The sequence below is a fragment of the Cotesia glomerata genome, linkage group LG6 (assembly GCF_020080835.1).
Source record: "Cotesia glomerata isolate CgM1 linkage group LG6, MPM_Cglom_v2.3, whole genome shotgun sequence".
NCBI lineage: Eukaryota > Metazoa > Arthropoda > Insecta > Hymenoptera > Braconidae > Cotesia > Cotesia glomerata.
This window is the reverse complement of record NC_058163.1, coordinates 327,651-349,553: the sequence shown is the minus strand read 5'-3', so window position 1 is coordinate 349,553 and position 21,903 is coordinate 327,651. Positions and strand designations below refer to the sequence as shown.

Here is a 21,903-nt window from a genome sequence, read left to right as displayed (position 1 = left end):
AATATATGCAAATGCTATAGTCAGGCGCGCGCTTGCGCGCGCAAATTCAAATTCTAGTTGATCCTAATATTCCTAATATAAAATTCCTAATATAAAATTGAGATGAAATGTATGTTGCATCAAACTATTCGTAACGTGATTGGTCGAATATATCATAAGCATGAAAATATATGCAAATGCTATAGTCAGGCGCGCGCTTGCGCGCGCAAATTCAAATTCTAGTGTATGTTGATGCGCTAAAAATATTTACAATTTTTTCTGTTGACCAACTTGATGGTAGTATAGATAATATTTGCATTTTTTTATTATTGAGAATAACAAAATTAAACAATTATTTAATTTAACATCATTCGAAGTTTAAAAAAAAAAAAAAATTTTTTTTTCCCAAATTCAAAAATTTATATCTGAACAAAAAAGAACACCCTCTTGAAAATTTCAGAATATTTTAAGATTAGTAAGAGGTACTCTGTAAAAAAAATGAGCCAAAAATTTCATAGCGAGCTTTGATTTTCACGATTTTTTAAATTTCAAAATTTTCCCACTTTTTGATTTTTCAAAAATTTTACCCAAAAAAAAAAATTTTTATAGTCCTAAGTATCCCCTTTAAAATGAACTTTGGTCCATGTCTGTAACTAAAATAGTTTCCGAGATATTACAAAAATAAATTTGAAAAACCTGAAAATGGTGAAATTTTTAATTTTGCATAACTTTTCGAAAAAAATTTTCAAAATTTTCTCCTTTGGCACAACTTTATTTTATGATAAAAGCAAACTTGTGGCCAAAATTCATCCAAATCGGAAAGGGTCGATTCCAACTATTGGTCGATTTGACATGGAATGACCCACTTAATTAATTATTCTATTACTGTTTTCTATTTAAAAAAAAAAAATTAATTAATTCATAGGTCATTAAATTACTTTACTCTCGTTTTTTCTGTTGTTCTTCATGATTTTTTTCCCAAAAAACGAGGTTAACATTAATTTCAATACTTATTCGTACCTCAGTATACAACAAAAAGCATATAAAAAATGAGCTATTTAACCGGTTTAGCAGTTGGCTAATTAGCTGAGTTAAGCTAGGTTAACCGGTTAAGCCGTTGGCTAATTAGCTAAGCTAATTCGGCTAATCGGTTAAATTAGCTAAGCTGGCCAGCTAACTGGCTAATTAACTTAGCTAACTTTTTTAGCCGGCCTAACCGGCCAAATTGTACAGCCCTAATTTATATTAATCAATTACTACACTAATATATAAATATATTATTATTATTATTTGAAAAAATGCTATTTCTTCTACACTGTTAATTTCAAGAGATAAAAAAATATCCAAGTATAAAAATCGGAGAAAATTTTAAAAATTAACTCGAGTAAGTACTGACAAAAAAATTTTAATTACAAATTTTAATCTTTATTATTAAAGTGCAAAAAAATTTTTTTAGTACAAAAATTTTTTATTTATGATTTTCTCTACTCGGAGCTGACTTTTGCTGTGCTTGGACAAATTCCGGATAGTCTATATATCCATCTTTATTTGCATCATCCATATTCAAAATCGGGTCTATTAAATCAACTAATTCTTTGTCTTGGAATATTTTTCCTTCCCCATTTGGCGATTTTGGATCTTTTGTTTCTTCTAAAAATAAAAAAAATTTTTTTTTTAAGTATTTTTTTCCTTGTAATTTAATTCATAAAAAGAATCAAAAATTGTTGAACGTTGGCTAATTTTAGTCTCATATTTTTTTTGTAGACTTTTATTTTTAATTTTTTAAATTAATATTAGAAAAAAAAAATAGAATTATCAAATTTTAATAAAAAAATTTTTTAACTTAATATTAAAATTGCAAATTTGATCAAATCCGGAATTTTTATGATAATTATGATTAACTAAAAAATTTAATAAGTGATGGACTAGAAAAAAAATTCATTAAATATTGCAAACATTTATTAATTAAATTAAAAAAAAATATATTTACCATGCCAATGAATCAATGATTTAATCAATTCACATCCATCTAATTTATTGTTATTATCAGCATCATGCATCTTAAAATAATGAAATTGTAATTCTTGTTCTGTCATTTTACTCGTGTCCATAGGGACATCCAAATGCTCTGCTATGTGTCTAAAATAAATAAAAAATATCGATTAATAGTAATTAAAATCAGGGGTAAGTACTCTAGAACTTACTCTTTTTCATGAGCTATATTAGCAGCGTTGAGTATTTGTTGTGGATCTGTATGTCCATGATTATGGGGCTGATGTTGTTGAGGTGGAGCTTGCTGGAATTGTTGCTGTTGTTGATGTTGTTGCTGCTGCTGCTGCTGCTGATGCTGTGGAGGTGGTTGTTGGTATTGTTGTTGTTGTTGTTGTTGTTGTTGTTGTGGAGGTGGTTGTTGATACTGTTGTTGTTGTTGTTGTTGTTGTTGTTGAAGGGGTGGTTGTTGATGGGGTACTTGTTGAAACTGAAAAATAATTGAAAAAAATTGTATTTACAATTTTCTTTTATAATAATATATATTATTAAGAGAGATAAGTATTAAGGCTGGATTAAAAAATGCTCTATTTCTAGATACATAATTAAGAAATGATCTTGTATCTGGTGAACTATTGACATTTTTAAAGATATAAGCTCATCCCGATGTTTCACTCATCAAGACCTTTCATTTGAGTACCCACATCAATTTTTCATATATTTTATATATTTATATATTTCACAAATACCATATATATAAAATATATAAAAAATGTCATGTGGGTACTCAAATAAAAGCTCTTGATGAGTGTAACATCGGGATGAGTTTATATCTCAACAAATGTCAATAATTAAGAAATGACATTGTATCCTGTAAAATATTGATATTTTTAAAGATATAAGCTCATTCCGATGTTAAACTCATCAAGACCTTTCATTTGAGTACTCACATCAATTTTCCATATATTTTATATATTTATATATTTCACAAATACCATATATATAAAATATATAAAAAATGTCATGTAGGTACTCAAACGAAAGGTCTAGATGAGTGTAAGATGAAAATGAGTTTATATCTTAAAAAATGTCAATAATTAAGAAGTTACATTGTATCTTGTCAACTAATGATATTTTTAAAGATATGAGTTCATCCTGACATTACACTCGTCGAGACCTTTCATTTGAGTACCCACATCAATTTTTTATATATTTTATATATTTATATATTTCACAAATACCATATATATTAAATATATAAAAAATGTCATGAAGGTACTCAAACGAAAGGTCTCGATGAGTGTAAGATGAAAATGAGTTTATATCTTAAAAAATGTCAATAATTAAGAAGTTACATTGTATCTTGTCAACTAATATTTTTAAAGATATGAGTTCATCCTGACATTACACTCGTCGAGACCTTTCATTTGAATACCCACATCAATTTTTTATATATTTTATATATTTATATATTTCACAAATACCGTATATATAAAATATATAAAAAATGTCATGTAGGTACTCAAACGAAAGGTCTCGATGAGTGTAAGATGAAAATGAGTTTATATCTTAAAAAATGTGAATAATTAAGAAATTACATTGTATCTTGTCAACTAATGATATTTTTAAAGATATAAGTTCATCTTGACATTACACTCATCGAGACCTTTCATTTGAATACCCACATCAATTTTTCATATATTTTATATATTTATATATATGTATATATGAAAAATATATGAAAAATGCATGTGGGTACTCAAATAAAAGCTCTTGATGAGTGTAACATCAGGATGAGTTTATATCTCAAAAAATGTCAATAATTAAAAAATGACATTGTATCCTGTTAACTATTGACATTTTTAAAGATATAAGCTCACCTAGATATTACACTCATTAAGACCTTTCATTTGCGTACCCACATCAATTTTTCATATATTTATGTATACATATATTTATATATATTATATATATGTATATATGAAAAATATATGAAAAATGCATGTGGGTACTCAAATAAAAGCTCTTGATGAGTGTAACATCAGGATGAGCTTATATCTATAAAAATGTCAATATTTAAGAAATTACAGTACAATTTAACAAAATTCGTTATTTAATAACCCAAAATTTTAATTTTTCAGTCTACAAGTCATTGCAGTCACTACGTGACTACAAAGTTGCTAGTTTACTTATTGACTAAAATTAATTTTCATTAAAATTCATATCTGTCATAATTTATTAAAAAAATATAAAATCAAACCTGTTGTTGATGAACTTGCTGTTGGTGCATTTGTTGTTGTGGAACTTGCTAATAAAATACAAAAAAAAAAGTGACAAATTAGCTCAAGAATTTAATTCTTACTCTAAAATAAAATAAAATATACGTGTTTTTATTTACTTGTTGATAATGTTGCGGTGGAACACCTGGTGCAACTCTTTGTCCTTCAACATTACTTGACAATGTAACAATATATCCTAAAATTAGAGTTCTTAAAATCCAATCCATTTTTTATTTTCAATTACTGAAAAGAGAAAAAAAATATTTGAGTAATAATTATCAATTGTAAACATTGAATAAATTAATTTAGTTGAATTTAAAATTAAAGTAAATACTACTTAATAATTAAAAATTATAATTAAAAAAATAAACACTTAAAGTAACAATATGTTTTCATTTAAAAAACAAAAACTAGATAAATTCTCCACTATTTTTTTTTCAAAATTAAAAAAAATAAATAAATATGTTATTAATTTTAGAAAAATCTTACCTTATTATCTTAAAAATAACTTTTTATCATAAATTAATGAAAAATAAAAATAAAAACCTAATTTTTTTAATTTTTCACGTGAATAATTCTGATGGTAACAAATTTAATTGTCAATTCAATGACGTGGATGAGGACCATGCATTTTTTACTTTTTTTTTTTTTCTATTTTCAACTTGTAGTTTTTTTTTAATAGTTACTAAATTTCAGCTGCAGGGGGCAGCACGCGGCGGCAAACTAAACTATACATAAAAACGCAGCTTAAAAACTAAATATACTTTGCTATAAAATTTTAACCTAGAGGCTAACTCCAATCTGACAATTAATTATTAAATAATTATTTAAAACTCTTGAATTAATAATGAAATAATTGTTTTTTTACTATAAAAAGTTAAAGATTTTATGAGTGTTTAAATAAAAGAAAGGAAAAAATAAACTACTGTGTGAGGAATAAAAATAAACAACAAATATAAATATTAAAATGGCATCTTCACTTTCATGTAAGTATTTTAATAAATATTTATTTATTAAAATTAAATATCAGTAAAATAATAATGAAGTTAGCCGTCAGCTGTTAATTTTTAAAATTTTTTTAATAAATAAATTACTTCTAAATTCTTAGTTGTTATTTTTACCAATTTTCACATGTGAGGTTTTTTAATGAATTTTTTTTGTAATTATTTGAATGCTGTAAATGCTTAAAATTCTAAAAACATTTTTTATATCAGCTATAAAATAATTATAATAATAAAATCAGCTGTTTTTAATTTTTTTTATTTCAAAAATTAGAACAAAAAAATATTTTTTAAAAATTGCACCTTAAGTTTTTTAGAAATAAAAATTTTTTTTTTAATAAAAACAAAATTCTAAAAATTCTAAGATGTCGGCTAATTTAATTTTCATAAATAATTGATAAAAATTAAGTTAGCTGACACTCAAAAATTTTATATTTTTTTTTATTCAAAATTAGAACTAAAAAACTTAAAAATTTCACGGATTTTTAAAATTTTCTACATGAAAATTTTTGTTTTAATTAAAAAAAAAATTATTTTTTAATAAAATAAATTATCAAAAATCTGCTAAATTAATGTTAATAAATAATTGAATAATAATAGTTAGCCGACATTTTTTATTTTTTTATTTTGATTAATTTATTAAATTAGATTTAGAAAATATTTATTCAAAATTGCACTTACAGTTTTTTAGAAATTACATTTTTTTTAAAATAATTTTTTCAATAGAAATAAATTATAAAAATTCTTAGATCTCAGCTAATTTAATTTTCATAAAAAAATAATAATAAAGTCCAAGTTTTTAATTTTTTTTTTTTATTGAAAAAATTAGAACAAAAAACTATTTTTTAAAAATTGCACTTCTAGTTTTACAAATTTTTTACAAATTAAATTTTTTTTAATTTTTTATTGAAAAAATTAGAACAAAAAATTTTTTTTTTTTTATTGAAAAAATTAGAACAAAAAAATTTTTTTTTTTTTAAATTGCACTTGCAGTTTTTCAAATTTTTTACAAATTAAATTTTTTAAAAATTTTTTTTTCAATAAAAAAAAATTCTTAGATGTCAGCTAATTTAATTTTTATAAATAATTGAATAATAATAAAGTTAGCCGAAGTTTTCAATTTATTATATTGAAAAAATTATGATATAAAAGTTAGCAGTTACTTGACCATTTTTTAATTTTATTTAACAAATAAATTTGTTCCGTAAAATTATTTTTAAAAAATTGCATTTTTAATTTAATAAATTTCCTAAATGTCAATTTTAAAAATTTTTTTTTTTTGACTAATTTAATTATTAATTATCTGCTGAATTAATTTTCATAAAAATTATAACAAAAAACAATTTTTTTAAAATTGCACAAGTTTTTTACCAAAAAAAAAAAATTTTTTTTTAATTTTTTCAATAAAAAATTTTTTTTTAATTCTTAAAAGTCGTCTAATTTAATTTTCATAAATAATAATAATAATAATAATCTGTCACTTAAAAATTTTTTAATTTTTATCTAACATGCAAATTTGTTCCAAAAAATTATTTTTAAGAAATTGCATTTTTAATTTATTTATCAATTTAATTTATTAATTTTTTAAAATTTCTACATGTCAATTTTATGAAAATTAATTTAAAAATTCTATAGCAAATAAATTATGGCAAAAAAAAATAGAAAAAAAAATTGACACGTAGAAATTTAAAAAAATAAAAAATGCAATTTTTTAAAAATAATTTTCTAGAACAAATTTTTTTGATAAATAAAATTAAAAATTTGTTAAGTAATTACTAACTTTAATGTCATGTCAATTTTTTTATTCATTTTATTTTTACTTAATTTATTCATTAAAAAAAAAATTATGAAAATAAAATATAATACTAAAGTTAGCCGACGATTTTAATATTTTGAATTTTTTTTTAATAGTTAAATTAGAACAAAAACATATTATTTAAAAATTGCACTTACAGTTTTTAAAATGTTTTATAAGTGAAATTTTTTTTTTAATAAAAAAAAAATTTCTAAAAATTTTTAAATGTCGGCTAACTTAATTTTCAAAAATAAAATGAGCAGACAGCTGACAATTTTTAGAAATTTTTTTATCAATAAAATAATTACAAAAAAATTAAAAGAAAAAATTGCACATGCAAAAAATTTAAAAAACTATACAATTTTTTAAAAATATTTTTTTATTGCTAATAAAATTAATAAAAATTTTTTCGGCTAATTTTAGTTTCATAAAAAATTTTTAAAATAATAAAAAATCATTAAAATTAAGTTAGCAGACATTAAAAATTTTTTATAATTTTTTTTATTAACAAAATTATTACAAAAAAATTAAAAAAAAAAAAACTATAAGTGCAATTTTTAAAAAATAATATTTAATAATTAAAAAATAACTACAAAAATTAACAATGTCGGCTAACTTTACTATTATTAAAAAATCTGCTAATTTAATTTTCATAAAATAATTTAAATTATTTATATATTTTTAGCCTACTGGGTAAAATTTTTCACAGCAGCTGGTTTTCCATTAGACGTAGCAACAAAACACGCTGTAGTATTTTCCAACAATCGTATAAAGCCAGACATGCTTCCGGATTTAGACAAACCAAGTTTAAAAGAAATGGGAATAGTATTGATGGGTGATATGATAGCAATATTACGGTACGCTAAAAAAGTAAGTGAAGAGATGACTTGCGAGCGTTTTTTAGTAGATTCTGTCGACCCAACTTTATCATTAAACAATAAAAATCCCGATAATAATTTATCAAAAATAAATAAAATAAATCCAACAAAATCAACTGTTGTTAAAAAATTACCTTCAAAAGTAACGAATGTTTCAAAAATTGCGGATAGTAGTAAAACTAAATCACAAGTTGTTGCTAAAAATAATTTGAAGGTAAAACCTAATATTGTTGTTACTGGATTGAAAAAAAAAACTGTTGGCAGTACGAGAGTTGTCGCTCCGATAAAAAAACCTGAAGATTTACAAGCGAAGAAAAGAAAGCTTGAAATTGAAACTATTGACAGTGATTCTGACGAGAGTGACGAAGATTTAGATTTAAAAATGAATAAAAGGTTAAAAAGTGACGAGAGTAAAATAAATTATAAAGTTGTTATGAATAGGCCGACGAATGTTGCAACAAAAGAATCTTTAAATGTCACTCAGAAGAAATTAATTGACCAAAAAAGAACTGTTTTTGATAGACTGGGTGATAGTTCGGTAACTAGTACTACTAATTTAATTGACAGTACTACTTTTAATATTACCGGGATTGGTAATGACGTTGTTAAACGCAATTCTGGTGTATTTAAACGCTTAGGAGATAAAGATAAAAAAGATGTTAGTGCTGGGATTTTAAAAAATGAAATTAATGGAAAATTAAATCAACCTCAAGGCATTTTAAAAAATAAACCTAATAATGTTGGGACTACGTCGATAAGTTTGATTAAAAATCCTGGAAAATCGGGAACTATGCACGCTGATCATGAAAGTAAGAAGAAAATTGTTTCGAGTAGTATTAAACAACTTGTACGGACTACTAAAGCTATGAAATTAAATAGCGTTACGTCTATTACCAGGAAAATTCCTAATAATAAATTAGGTGAGTTGAAGTTATTTTTATCTTGACAAGATTTTTTTTTTAGATTAAATATAGTACTGGGATTTATGTTATTTTAAGTAAGGTTTTTTTTTAGTTTTGAATTTTTATTTTCAATTTGTAAAAATAAATTGTGTATTTGGGAGTAAGAGAAATTAAGGATTTAATGTTTGCTAGCAATTTTGCAGTCACTACGTGACTGCAATAAATTGTAAATTGTAAAAATTGAAATTTTTAGTAATTGACTTTTAAATTGCACTGTACTTTTTTAAATATTGATCTTTTTAAAGATATAAGCTCATCCTGATGTTATAGTTATTAAGAGCTTTCATTTGAGTACCCACATGCATTTTTTATATATTTTTTATATATACATATATATAATATATATTTTAAAGATATAAGACCGTTTTGATGTTACGCTCATCGGGAGCTTTCATTTGAGTACCCACATGCATTTTTAATATATTTTTCATATATACATATATGTAATATACATAAATATATGAAATATATGAAAAATTGATGTGGGTACTCAAATGAAAGGTCTTGATGAGTGTAATGTCGGAGTGAGCTTATATCTTTAAAAATGTAGTTAGTTAACAAGGTACAATGTTATTTTTTTAATTATTGAAATTTTTTAGGATATAAAGTCATTTTATCTTGTTAACTAATGATATTTTTAAAGATATAAGCTCACTCTGATATTACACTCGTCGAGACCTTTCATTTGAGTATCCACATCAATTTTTCATATATTTATATATATTACATATATGTATATATATAAAATATATAAAAAATGCCATGTGGGTACTCAAATAAAAGGTCTCGATGAGTATAAAATCGGGATGAGCTTATATTTCTAAAAATGTGAATATTTCACAAGATAAAGGGTCATTTCTTAATTATTGAAATTTTCCAAGATATAAACTCATTTTTATGTTACACTCATCAAAACCTTTCATTTAAGTACCCACATGGCATTTTTTATATATTTTATATATATGGTATTTGTGAAATATATATATATATATGAAAAATTGATGTGGGTACTCAAATTAAAGGTCTCGACGAGTGTAATGTCAAGGTGAGTTTATATCTTTAAGAATGTCAATATTTCACAAGATGCAAGGTCATTTCTTAATTATTGACATTTTTTAAGATATGAATTCATTTTGATGTTACACTCATCGAGATCTTTCATTTAAGTACCCACATGGCATTTTTTATATATCTTATATATATGATATTTGTAAAATATATAAATATGTAAAATATATGAAAATTTGATGTGGGTACTCAAATGAAAGGTCTCGATGAGTGTAACATCGGGATGATCTTATATCTTTAAAAATGTCAATTGTTCACAAGATACATTGTCATTTCTTAATTATTGACATTTTTTAAGATATAAACTCATTTCGATGTTACACTCATCAAGAGCTTTCATTTGAGTACCCACATGCATTTTCATATATACATATATATAAATACATAAAATATATGAAAAATTGATGTGGGTACTCAAATGAAAGGTCTCAATAAGTGCAACATCGGGATGAGCTTATATCTTTAAAAATGTCAATGGTTCACAAGATACAAGGTCATTTCTTAATCATGTATCTAGAGATAGAGCATTTTTGAAATGAATCCTTAAAAATACACTAAATTTCATTAAAAAAACTGATTTTATCATGACTATTCTGGAAACAAAATTTTGCTTATTCTCTTAATAATAATATAATTTTTTTTATTTTTACAGCTTCAGAACGACTATCTCAACTACCAGCAAAAGCACGTCTAGGAATGGGCATGAAGCAAGTAACCTTCAACAAAGTAGCGACTATAGCACACATAAAAAAACCCGATGTTTTCAGTAGGCTTGGTGTTTGAATATCATTGTCTAACAATAAAAACTCAACCTAAATTATTGTAATTGTATTTTTTTATATTTTAATAATTATTAAAATAACGTAAAGTTTCATTTGTCATTCATTAAAAACTATAGTTACGTTTAATCATTAATATTGTTTAGAGTTGTATGAATTAACAAAAAAAAAAATAATTTAATTATAAGATTGAATAAATTCTTATTTATTCAACAGCTTAGTAAAAAAAAAATATTTGTACATAAAAATTAACATATAATATTTTTTTTTAATTAAAATATGTATTTTAATTGTAATAATACATTTATGTAGATCAAAGAAATACACAAAAACATTTTATATTTACCTCCGAGATCTGTAATTTGAGTGATAATAAAATTAAAAAAGATTATTCATTAAGTAATAATAATTGAAATATTTGTTTTTTATAAAATTTCTTTCGATATGAAAATGGAAATATTTTTTATAATTATTGTATCAATTAATGAACATGAATTATATCACAGTTAGCAAAAAAAAAATTATCTCTCTTGTACATACACTGTTTAAAAATACTGATTGATAATAATTAAAAAACATGATAATTCGAATTTTTTTTTAAATTTCAATTTTTTTCTTTGTATATAAATATAGAAAAAAAAAAAAAAAAATTATTTTGTTTAAAAAATTTTTTATGAAAATTATCCAAGTAATTTTTTTTTCTTAAATAATAAAAATAATGATAATAATAATAGTAAATAATGATAACAATAATGACCATTATTATTATTAATATTATTATTATTATTTGTATTTTTTTCTGAAATAATAATAATAATAATAAATAAATAATGATAACAATAATAACCATTATTATTATTATTATTATTATTATTATTATTATTGTTATTATTATTATGATTATAATTTTCTCTGAAATAATAATAATAATTATTATTATTATTATTATTATTATTATAGAAAAAAATTACAATACTAATAATAATTATTATTATTATGTACAGCATAGAGTGACTGCTTTTCAATTTTTTTCAATCAATATTTTTAACCAGGGTAGAATCAGAATAAATCGCTTATTGTAGGTACTTGAGACGGTTTTTTTTTTTTTTCTGAATATTAGATTACCAACAATCTTGATTATTTATTATTTAATTATAATAAATAAATGGAGCCCCAGTGTGTTATTGCTGACCAGTCTTCGCAAGTTGAAAGCTGAAACTTAAATAGCCATTGATATGAGAATATTTTTTTTTTTTTTCTTAATTTAAATTTAAAATTGAGTTTTTTTATCTTTACTTAAAATTTTGAATTTTTATAAAGAATTAAATATTTTTTCTGAAAAATTATTTTTAAAAAATTGCATTTCTAAATTTTTTTAAATTTCTACGTCATTTTTTTTTTTTTGCTATTGTTCATTTATTAAAAAAATGATTAAATATCTACTAAATTAATTCTCATAAAATATTTTATCCAAGGATTTTTCCAAATTTAAATTTAAAATTGAAAGTTTTTCATCTATAACTCAAAATTTTGATTTTTTTTTTTATAAATAATTAAATCTATTTTTTCTGAAAAATTATTTTTAAAAAATTGCACTTATAATTTTTTTTTAATTTTTCTCAATTTTTTTTACTGTTATTTACTTTTTTTTTTTAATTATGAAAATTATTGAATATTCACTAAATAAATTCTCATAAAATATTTTATCCAAGAATTTTTCCTAATTTGAATTAAAAATTGAAAGTTTTTTTTATCTAAGTATAACTTAAAATTTTGAATTTTTATTGTTTTTTCAATAACGAATGAAATATATTTTTTCTAAAAAATTATTTTTAAAAAATTGCATTGATAATTTTTTTTTTAAATTTTTCTCAATTTTTTTGCTATTATTTATCTTTTTAAAAAATTATGAAAATTATTGAATATTCGCTAAATTAATTCTCGTAAAATATTTTACCCAAGAATTTTTCTAATTTAAATTTAAAATTCAGTTTTTCATCTATAACTCAAAATTATGATTTTTTTTTTTTTTTTTTTTTTTATAAAGAATGAAATATATTTTTTCTGAAAAATTATTTAAGTACTATCTCCTAAATTAATTTTCATAAAATATTTTACCCAAGAATTTTAAAGAACCAATAAATTTAATTATACAATTAAAAAAAAAATTTTTTTTTTCGTTCAAATTAAGCATTACAAAATAAAAAAATTATATTATTTTCAATTATCAACTAATTATTTATAAAGAAATTTCATTATACTACTCAAACTTTTTTTTACTTTCTTGTTTTTTTTTTCTAATTTATTCTCAAGAAAAAAAATTAATTAAAGAATCTAAATTTGACTAATATAAGAAAACTATAATAAATCTTTAGTTTTTTTTTTTTTAAATTTAACAATAAAAAATGATAAATTTAAGTGATACATTATACTCAACCTGTTAGTTAATAAACAATTCTGTTTATTAATAAAAGTATAATTGATGTTATCTAATATATTTCTGCTTCAAAATCCATTCAGCCACACGACAACTGTAACCATTCCAAAAGGCTTAATTACACAAATTTAACAAAAAAAAATGCGTCAAAAATCACTATTTAATTTGTTGAAACGAATTTATCTCAAACGAAAAAAAATAACTCTAATTACTTATCAAATTCACTGATTTTAAATTAAAAATAAATTTTTATAAATTATTAATTTAATATTCAATGAAAATTTAGCCGAGATTTAAAAATTAAAAAGAATTTTTTTATTGAAAAAATGACTACAAAAAAAAAATTGTCATTTGTTAAAAACTTGAAAAACTGTAAGTGCAATTTTTTAAAAATATTTTTTTGTTCTAATTTAATTATTAAAAAAAAAATCAAAAAATTAAAAACGTCGGCTAACTTTAGTATCATTAATATTCAAGATAATAAAATCGTTTATACAAATAAAAAAGTGATTAACAATTGTTAAACTGACGCCCACCTTAATTTTACGTCGTCTAATATTCCAACTTTCCAAGAATAAAACCGGATCCGCCTCAAGTCCTGTAAAAATGAAATAACTGGTACAGCCTCGGAGGTAATTACAATAATAAAAATAATAAACTTACTCTACACAACATTCCTTAACCTAGTACAATAATTAATAAAAAAAAAAAAAAAAATACAGCGATCTTCTATCTTACATTACCGACCATAAGATAAACAATGAATTTAAATATTTAAAACTCAATCTAAATTAGCATTGTTGACATGGCAAGCCGAGCAAAACTCCAAAGAAATCCTCCTGGGATTAACATGAACGCAGATGCCATTGTTATCCAGGTTGTTGAACAAATCCAAAGACTCAACCGGAGAATTTTGCGCCTTGAAAAAGTCAATGGGCTCATTGTCATCCAGGTCATCACTTAATTGACTGAATAAGTCAATAGAATTTAATTGATCTAAATCAGTATCGCTGATTCCTAAATCAATATTGTCAATAGACTCAACAGGTGATTTATTTAACTCATTATAAATTTTAACCGAGCTTTCTTGTGAGCTTGACTCTTTAATGGACACTTGGCCGTTGTCAGGATTGTAATTAACCCCTTCAAAATTAAATAATTCGTCAGAATGTAATGAACTGTAATTGTGATCAGATTGCAGTGTCATCTGTAAAAAAGGATTATTTAAATTACCTTTTCCATCAGCCTCTTTTTCTTTCTCACAAATGAACTTCGCACTTTCCCCCTCCTTTCCCTTCCTCCTTCCTCTTGACAGAATTTCGTTTATTGATTTTAACAACGAAGTAATACTCGAATTATTATTCAAGATATTTTTTAAATATGACACTTCAGCTGTTAATCTTTTTAAATCAATGCACTGTTTCTGGTTTTTTGTTGTTAATTCTTTTATTTCTTGACGATAGTGCATTAATTTACTTTCAATATGTTCCACATATTTTTTTTTCTTTTGACGATTAGCTCGCGCCATTAAAGCATTGCGATTCAAGCACGGTCGCTTTGATGGACCTCGACCGCGTTTTCGTGGTTGGAGTTCACTTTGTTCGACATTCCCTGGGTTGGAGGTTGCGTTTGATAAATTATCGTAGGAAAAGTCACTGTCCTCTGATGATTCTTCATTAATTTGATGTCTGCGCTTTCCCGTCATTTTTACGCTTGTAATTTACTAAAAAATTATTTTTTAATGTTAAAATTTTATTATTAATTATTAATAATAAATTTTTTAGAAATTTATTTATTTAATTACACTTTTTATTTAATATTAATAATATTTTTTAGGTGACGCAGCACTCGGCTTGTAAGTTCACTGTAAAATAACAAAATGGCCGCTGGAGTGACGTCTCAGCTAAATTCAAGCTGCGCAGACGTTTATTCTGGCGCGCATGCGCAGAAACTAATGCGCAGTAATTTTCTGCGCATGCGTGGGATTATAAAAGTGAAGTTAGCTGACAGCTGTCAATTTTTATTAAGTGTTATTTAATTAAAAAAATAATAATAATAATTTTTTATTAATTAACACGTGGAATTTTTTTATTAAATTTGTTTTATTATAATATTCAACAGCTGGAAAAATATAAAAATATTTTTAATGCCAATTTCAGTGTCATACTTTTTAACTGTAAAAATTCTGATTAAGATTTTAATTTGTTATGCAATAAAATAAAATAAATAAAATTTAAGTTAAAAAAAAATTTTTTTAATATTTTCAAAATTGATGAAAATTAAAATAGATATTTAATAAATAAATTAGTGCAAAATAAAAAAATTGTAAAAAATTAATAAAATGTAAAATGCAATTTTTTTTAAAATAATGGAAGAAATTTTTTTTTTAATAAAATTAAAAAATTGTGAAGTGCTTTGATGTTATTTAAAATTGTGAAAGAATAATTTATGTAAAATATGTAATTTTATGTATTAACTAAATTATTCACATGTAAATAATTTTAATTATTTGCATAATGAATTAATACAAAAAAATAATATTGTAGAAATGTTGTACTGACAAGTATGCAAATTCTGTAATTTAAAAATTAACTGTTTATGTTTGTTGTAATTATGATTATTATTATTACAGATGGCGCGACTGAGAGACTGAAAAAAAAATCTCGAATGTCTATAAATGGTCAGAATCTAACAACAGTGTGTATATACATATCAAAGTAAATAAACAAAAATTAATTAAAAAACGAGCAGATAATAAATATTATAAATAAATAAATAAAATTAAAAAATGGCTGTCTCGTTAAATGAAATTTCTGATAACACAAAATTAGCACGTGAGCTAGCATTAACTGGGAATTACGAAACATCAGGTGTTTATTATCAAGGTGTAATACAACAAATTAATCGACTATTGTCAACAATTGCGGACACTGCTAGAAAAGCTAAGTGGCAATTAGTTCAGCATCAAATTGTTGATGAATATGATAAAGTTACAGCAGCGTTACGTGCTACGCAATTATTTAAAGTTGATGTACCTTCTGAAAAATTATTAGGTATTGTATTAATTATTTTAATATTCATTTTTAGATTTATTGTGAAATTTAGTTTGATAAGATAAAATTTAATATTACTGAAGTTAGTCATTAGCTGTCAATTTAAAAAATTTTTTATAATTAATTAATTACAATAAAAAAAATGCTTCGAAAAATTTTCACTTGTAATTTTTATTAATTTTCACATGTGAAATTTTTTAATTACATTTTTTTTTATAATAATTTAATTGCTATAAAATTCTGAGAATATTTTTAAAGTTAGCCGACGTTTTTAATTTTTTTATTTTTTTTTAATAATTAAATTAGAACAAAAAAATATTTTTAAAAAATTGCACTTATAATTTTTCAAGTTTTTTACAATTGAAAATTTTTTCAATAAATACAAATTTTTCAATTTTTTTTTTTTTGAAAATTTTAATCGGATAAAAAAATTCAGTAAGATTTTTAAGTTGATAATTTTTCTCATTAATTTTATCTGTACTTGTGATACTGACAACTGTCAATTTTATTAATTGTTATAACAAATTAATAACAGTAAAAATAAGTTCTAAAAATTTTTTTAATTTTCACATGTGGAATCTTTTTATTAAATTTTTTTCATAATAATTTTACTGTTAAAAAAATTCTAAAAAAATTTCTGATGTCTGTAAACTTCAGTGTCATCTTTACTTGTGTAATAAATATCATAATACTAAAGTTAGCCGAAGTTTCTAATTGTTTTATTTTTTTTCATTTATTAAATTGGAGCAAAAAAAAATATTTTTAAAAAATTGCACTTAAAGTTTTTACCAATAAAATTTTTTTTCTTATTTTTTTGTAATAATTTTTTTAATAAAAAAAATTTTTTTAATTATTCAATGTCGGCTAACTTAATTTTCATATAAATATCTTGAAATTTTATAAAATTATTAATTAAAATTTTTTTTTAGAATATTTAATTTAATGGCGCATAAATTAATAAAATGTTCGATGTTTTAGGTCCCTCTTGTTTACAATATGAAGAATCAGTAAGAGATTCAAGTTTATGGTCTTCCAGTGGATCATCATGGAACGCACATCAAACACGTGATCCCGACGTGTGGCCTCCTTTAGCACCTGGTGAACAGAAGTAATTATTTTTATTTTAAAATAATAATTAATAATTAAATTAATGTTGAATTTTTTAAATTATGGGAAAAATATTGGTCGTATAAAAAAAATTTTTAAAAGTTGTTCAAAATTCAATTTTATAAAAAAAAATGTGTCATAATTTTCTCTCAAGATTTTAATAATTAATAAAAAATTGAATTATTCATTAAACTTTAGTTTTAAAAATGTTTTTCTAAAACCAATTTTTTTTTTGCTGCAATATCAAAATTTAAACCATTAATTTCAAAAAATTAAAATAATATTAAAAATTAGTTCAAATTAAAATTAAAAACAATATCAAAAATTAATTAAAAATTAAAATAATATTGAAAATTTATTTTGGAGAATATTATTATGTTTTTAAAGTATTTAAATTTTTTTTTAGAACTCCGAAATCACAAAATGGAGTTCGTAAACCTCAAAATCGTGTTGCACCACGTAAAACATCATCAACAGCTGTTAAAAAACCAGATGCTAAGGGAAATAGCAATAATAATAAAAAAGAAGATAAAAAAAACTTCAAAAAAGATGAGAAAGAAAAAAATGACAATGACCGTACTGATGTTGAAGTAGAAGAGAAAAAGTTTGAGTCTTCTGGAAATGATCGTGATTTAGTTGACTTGTTAGGTAATTAATTAATTTAAATTAATTTTTTTAATTTTAATTACTTTTTTAAATTAAATAATAAATTTATTTATTTTTATTTAGAGCGTGATATTGTACAAAAAAATCCTAACATACGCTGGGATGATATTGCTGATCTTTATGAGGCTAAACGATTGTTAGAAGAAGCCGTGGTTTTACCAATGTGGATGCCTGATTTTTTTAAGGTATTTATTATAATAAATTATTAAGTAAAATTTTGAATTTTAAAATAAGATTTTAAATCACTGATTATTTTAAATTATTAAAAAAAATTTTATTAAAATTTTTATAATTATAATATTATTTTTTAGGGTATTCGAAGGCCATGGAAAGGAGTTCTGATGGTTGGACCTCCAGGTACTGGTAAAACAATGTTAGCTAAAGCAGTTGCTACAGAATGTGGAACAACATTTTTCAATGTATCGTCGTCAACGTTAACATCAAAATATCGCGGTGAATCTGAAAAACTTGTTCGACTTCTTTTTGAAATGGTAATTAGTTAGAGAAAAATAATTTTAATATAACTTAAAATTTATTAAACTTTGAAGATTAAATTATTAAAATGTTTTTTAGGCACGATTTTATGCTCCAAGTACAATATTCATCGATGAAATCGATTCATTGTGCTCAAGACGTGGATCCGAGTCTGAACATGAAGCATCTAGGCGTGTAAAATCAGAGTTACTTGTTCAAATGGATGGAATAAGTTCTAATAAGTATGAATTAAAAAAATTTATGTTTATTCATTAAACGATTATTGAGTTAAAATTTTGAATTTAAGCATAAAATTTCAAATTACTAAAAATTATCCAAAAAAATGTAACTAATTTTTCATTATTTATTTAACAATTTTACCTCTTTAGTGATGATCCGAGTAAAGTTGTCATGGTCTTAGCCGCAACCAATTTTCCATGGGACATTGATGAAGCTTTAAGACGACGATTGGAAAAACGTATATACATTCCACTCCCAAATAGTAAGAAAAAAGTTTTATTTTTTACCAGGATTTTAGTCACGGTACATAAGACGACATGATACTTGAAGTTTACGTACATATAAATTAGATTCGGAAAAATTTATTTGGGCTGCATTCGAAAATGCTTTATTTCTAGATACATAATTAAGAAACGACCTTCTATCTTGTGAACTATTGACATTTTTAGAGATATAAGCTCATCCTGATGTTACACTCATCAAGACCTTTCATTTAAGTACCCACATCAATTTTTCATATATTTTATATATTTATATATTTCATAAATACCATATATATAAAATATATAAAAAATGCCATGTGGGTACTTAAATGAAAGGTCTCGATAAATGTAACATCGAAATGAGCTTATATCTTAAAAAATGTCAATAATTAAGAAATGATCTTGTATCTTGTGAACTATTGACATTTTTAAAGATATAAGCTCATCCTGATGTTATACTCATCAAGACCTTTCATTTAAGTACCCACATCAATTTTTCATATATTTTATATATTTATATATTTCATAAATACCATATATATAAAATATATAAAAAATGCCATGTAGGTACTTAAATGAAAGGTCTCGATAAATGTAACATTGAAATGAGCTTATATCTTAAAAAATGTCAATAATTAAGAAATGATCTTGTATCTTGTGAACTATTGACATTTTTAAAGATATAAGCTCATCCTGATGTTACACTCATCAAGACCTTTCATTTAAGTACCCACATCAATTTTTCATATATTTATATATATTATATATATGTATATATGAAAAATATATAAAAATGCATGTGGGTACTCAAATGAAAGCTCTTGATTAGTGTAACATCGGGATGAGCTTATATATTTAAAATATATATTATATATATATGTATTAGGGTGGCGCAAAAAAACCGACTATTTTTTTTTTTAAGTCTCGAGTGAAAAAATGTTAGTTTTTGATGTTTTAAGAGCCCTCACCAAAGGACAGCTTAAAAAAAAATTTTTAAAAGGTCACTCCAAATTTTTTAAAATTTCAAAAATCGTCAAAAATCGAATTTTTTTAAAAATTTTTTTTCTCGTTACGGTATAATTTTATAGACCAAAACAAAATAAGTTTCTGAAAGTTTCAGTTCAAAATTTAAATTTTGAAAGGACGCTCATAATTTTTTTTTTTTTCTTCAATTAGTCATATCGCCGACTTTAAGTGTTGCGAGTGGTAGGTTGGGGTCTTTTTGGTTTGAAAAAATCTTAACCTACGCGGCAAGGTCAAATCTCAACCAAGCTGGTTTCTAAGACCAGCTTGGGATTCGAACCCACGCCTGGCAGTTGATTAAATAAAATTATTAAATTAAAAAAAAATTATATTTTCTATGTTGTGCTTGATTTTTAGTTCATCTCGTGATGTATTTTTATCGATTATTGTACTAAATAAAAAAAAAAAAATGCATGAAATTTTAATTTGAATAGTAAAAGGTCGCTCGAAAAAATCTAAACTAATGCACTAATAAATTGAAAAAAATTATGAGCGACCTTTCAAAATTCAAATTTTGAACTGAAATTTTCAGAAACTTATTTTTTTTAGTCTATAAAATTATACCGTAACGAGAAAAAAAATAAAAAAAAAAAAAAAATTCGATTTTTGACGATTTTTGAAATTTAAAAAAATTTGGAGCGACATTTAAAAAATTTTTTTTTAAGCTGTCCTTTGGAGAGAGCTCTTAAAACATCAAAAACTAACATTTTTTCACTCGAGACTCAAAAAAAAAAAATAGTCGATTTTTTTGCGCCACCCTAATATGTATATATGAAAAATATATCAAAAAAGCATGTGGGTATTCAAATGAAAGCTCTTGATGAGTGTAACATAAGGATGAGCTTATATTTTTAAAAATGTCAATATTTAAGAAAATACAGTGCAATTTAACATAATTCATTATTTAATAAAGCAAAATTCTATTTATTTATAGTTCACAAGTCACGGCAGTCACGTAGTGACTGCAAAGTTGCTAGTTATTAATTATTATTTTAAAATAAAAAAAAAACCCTAAATATAAGTAATAAAATAAATATTTATCTTGCAGGTGAAGGTCGTGAATCGTTGCTAAAAATAAATCTACGCGACGTTAAAATTGATCCATTTGTTAATCTATCAGATGTTGCGAAAAAGCTTGCTGGTTACTCTGGTGCAGATATTACAAATGTTTGCAGGTAAATATAAATAATTATATTTTTTTGAAAAAAAAATAATTCGATATTTCTAAACTAATTTTTTTTTAAAATTTTTTAAGGGACGCTTCTATGATGTCAATGAGGAAAAAAATAGCTGGATTAAAACCCGATCAAATTCGGCAATTACCTAAAGAAGAATTAGACTTGCCAGTATCAGCAGCTGACTTTTATGAAGCTATTGAAAGATGTAATAAGAGCGTCTCACAAGAAGATCTTGAGAAATATGACAAATGGATGAACGAATTCGGCTCTTCATGATAACAATAAAAATATCAATTAAATTCATAATAATTAAAATAATTTTTCTAATGCATGTGAGTGAGATCTGATCCGCTAAATAATTTTTATTCAATTTTAAAGGCATTTTTTAATTAAATTAAGTTAGATAAATTAAATCCATGTTTTTCCTAATTTTAAATTACATGCTTTGATATTAATATTCTACTGAATTTTTATAAATTTATTGGACGTATATTAATGTAATTAATTAATGAATAGCTAATCGAATTTTAGTAAAAATTGTTTAATGTAATTTTTAAAAAATTTTTATTTATATTTTAACATTGTTATAATTTTTTTTTTGTAAAAATATAAAAATTTTATTTACAAATCAGTTATTAACAAAAAGTCGTTTTATTTTTCTTTACCGTAAATTTTCGGTATTAATGCGTTTACCATAAATTAAACGTTATAATTCTGAAATAATCCGGAGAC

General features: G+C 22.9%; 4 protein-coding genes across 10 annotated transcripts; 2 read left to right on the top strand and 2 right to left on the bottom strand.

Moving 5' to 3' along the window:
• Positions 1 to 1,388: 1,388 nt before the first annotated feature.
• LOC123267701 (putative cyclin-dependent serine/threonine-protein kinase DDB_G0272797/DDB_G0274007) lies at positions 1,389 to 20,321 on the bottom strand. Of its 4 annotated transcripts, none has more exons than XM_044732499.1 (6): positions 20,301 to 20,321; positions 4,367 to 4,494; positions 4,229 to 4,276; positions 2,184 to 2,458; positions 1,970 to 2,118; positions 1,389 to 1,629 (listed from the first exon to the last, which is right to left on the bottom strand). In XM_044732499.1, exons 2-6 carry the CDS (start codon positions 4,472 to 4,474, stop codon positions 1,448 to 1,450), a joined length of 762 nt encoding a protein of 253 aa, XP_044588434.1. In that variant the 5' UTR covers positions 4,475 to 4,494; positions 20,301 to 20,321; the 3' UTR covers positions 1,389 to 1,447. The 4 variants fall into 4 exon arrangements, with proteins under 4 accessions (XP_044588434.1, XP_044588433.1, XP_044588431.1 ...); XM_044732498.1 differs by lacking the exon at positions 20,301 to 20,321 and adding an exon at positions 15,198 to 15,214; XM_044732496.1 differs by lacking the exon at positions 20,301 to 20,321 and adding an exon at positions 4,794 to 4,885 and having other exon boundaries at positions 4,367 to 4,490.
• LOC123267697 (uncharacterized protein C19orf47) lies at positions 5,183 to 10,843 on the top strand. Of its 2 annotated transcripts, none has more exons than XM_044732486.1 (3): positions 5,183 to 5,233; positions 7,729 to 8,841; positions 10,604 to 10,843. In XM_044732486.1, the coding sequence occupies exons 1-3, from the start codon at positions 5,215 to 5,217 to the stop codon at positions 10,732 to 10,734; spliced, it is 1,263 nt and encodes a 420-aa protein (XP_044588421.1). In that variant the 5' UTR covers positions 5,183 to 5,214; the 3' UTR covers positions 10,735 to 10,843. The 2 variants fall into 2 exon arrangements, with proteins under 2 accessions (XP_044588421.1, XP_044588422.1); XM_044732487.1 differs by having other exon boundaries at positions 5,202 to 5,233; positions 7,753 to 8,841.
• Positions 13,224 to 15,077, bottom strand: LOC123267698. 3 transcript variants are annotated; one of them, XM_044732491.1, is made up of 4 exons: positions 14,972 to 15,077; positions 14,401 to 14,890; positions 13,704 to 14,310; positions 13,224 to 13,261 (listed from the first exon to the last, which is right to left on the bottom strand). In XM_044732491.1, the coding sequence occupies exons 2-3, from the start codon at positions 14,870 to 14,872 to the stop codon at positions 13,949 to 13,951; spliced, it is 834 nt and encodes a 277-aa protein (XP_044588426.1). In that variant the 5' UTR covers positions 14,873 to 14,890; positions 14,972 to 15,077; the 3' UTR covers positions 13,224 to 13,261; positions 13,704 to 13,948. The 3 variants fall into 3 exon arrangements, with proteins under 3 accessions (XP_044588426.1, XP_044588424.1, XP_044588425.1); XM_044732489.1 differs by having other exon boundaries at positions 13,704 to 14,890; XM_044732490.1 differs by having other exon boundaries at positions 13,704 to 14,891; positions 15,014 to 15,060.
• LOC123267696 (katanin p60 ATPase-containing subunit A-like 1) lies at positions 15,641 to 21,587 on the top strand. The gene is made up of 10 exons (XM_044732485.1): positions 15,641 to 15,730; positions 15,800 to 16,220; positions 17,199 to 17,328; positions 17,734 to 17,975; positions 18,057 to 18,178; positions 18,305 to 18,484; positions 18,567 to 18,709; positions 18,857 to 18,969; positions 21,042 to 21,168; positions 21,249 to 21,587. The coding sequence occupies exons 2-10, from the start codon at positions 15,956 to 15,958 to the stop codon at positions 21,445 to 21,447; spliced, it is 1,521 nt and encodes a 506-aa protein (XP_044588420.1). The 5' UTR covers positions 15,641 to 15,730; positions 15,800 to 15,955; the 3' UTR covers positions 21,448 to 21,587.
• Positions 21,588 to 21,903: the final 316 nt, after the last annotated feature.

Bases quoted from the DNA above. Each gene is read 5' to 3' on its own strand.
- LOC123267701 (XM_044732499.1), bottom strand. From the start codon at position 4,474: ATGGATTGGATTTTAAGAACTCTAATTTTAGGATATATTGTTACATTG. The intron at 2,459-4,228 runs GTTTGATTTTAT...ATTATTTTTCAG, and splicing joins AGCAAGTTCATCAACAACAG to TTTCAACAAGTACCCCATCA. The intron at 2,119-2,183 runs GTAAGTTCTAGA...TATTTATTTTAG, and splicing joins AATATAGCTCATGAAAAAGA to ACACATAGCAGAGCATTTGG.
- LOC123267697 (XM_044732486.1), top strand. The intron at 8,842-10,603 runs GTGAGTTGAAGT...TTATTTTTACAG, and splicing joins AATTCCTAATAATAAATTAG to CTTCAGAACGACTATCTCAA.
- LOC123267698 (XM_044732489.1), bottom strand. From the start codon at position 14,872: ATGACGGGAAAGCGCAGACATCAAATTAATGAAGAATCATCAGAGGAC.
- LOC123267696 (XM_044732485.1), top strand. From the start codon at position 15,956: ATGGCTGTCTCGTTAAATGAAATTTCTGATAACACAAAATTAGCACGT. The intron at 18,970-21,041 runs GTAAGAAAAAAG...TTTATCTTGCAG, and splicing joins ATACATTCCACTCCCAAATA to GTGAAGGTCGTGAATCGTTG. The intron at 21,169-21,248 runs GTAAATATAAAT...AAATTTTTTAAG, and splicing joins GATATTACAAATGTTTGCAG to GGACGCTTCTATGATGTCAA.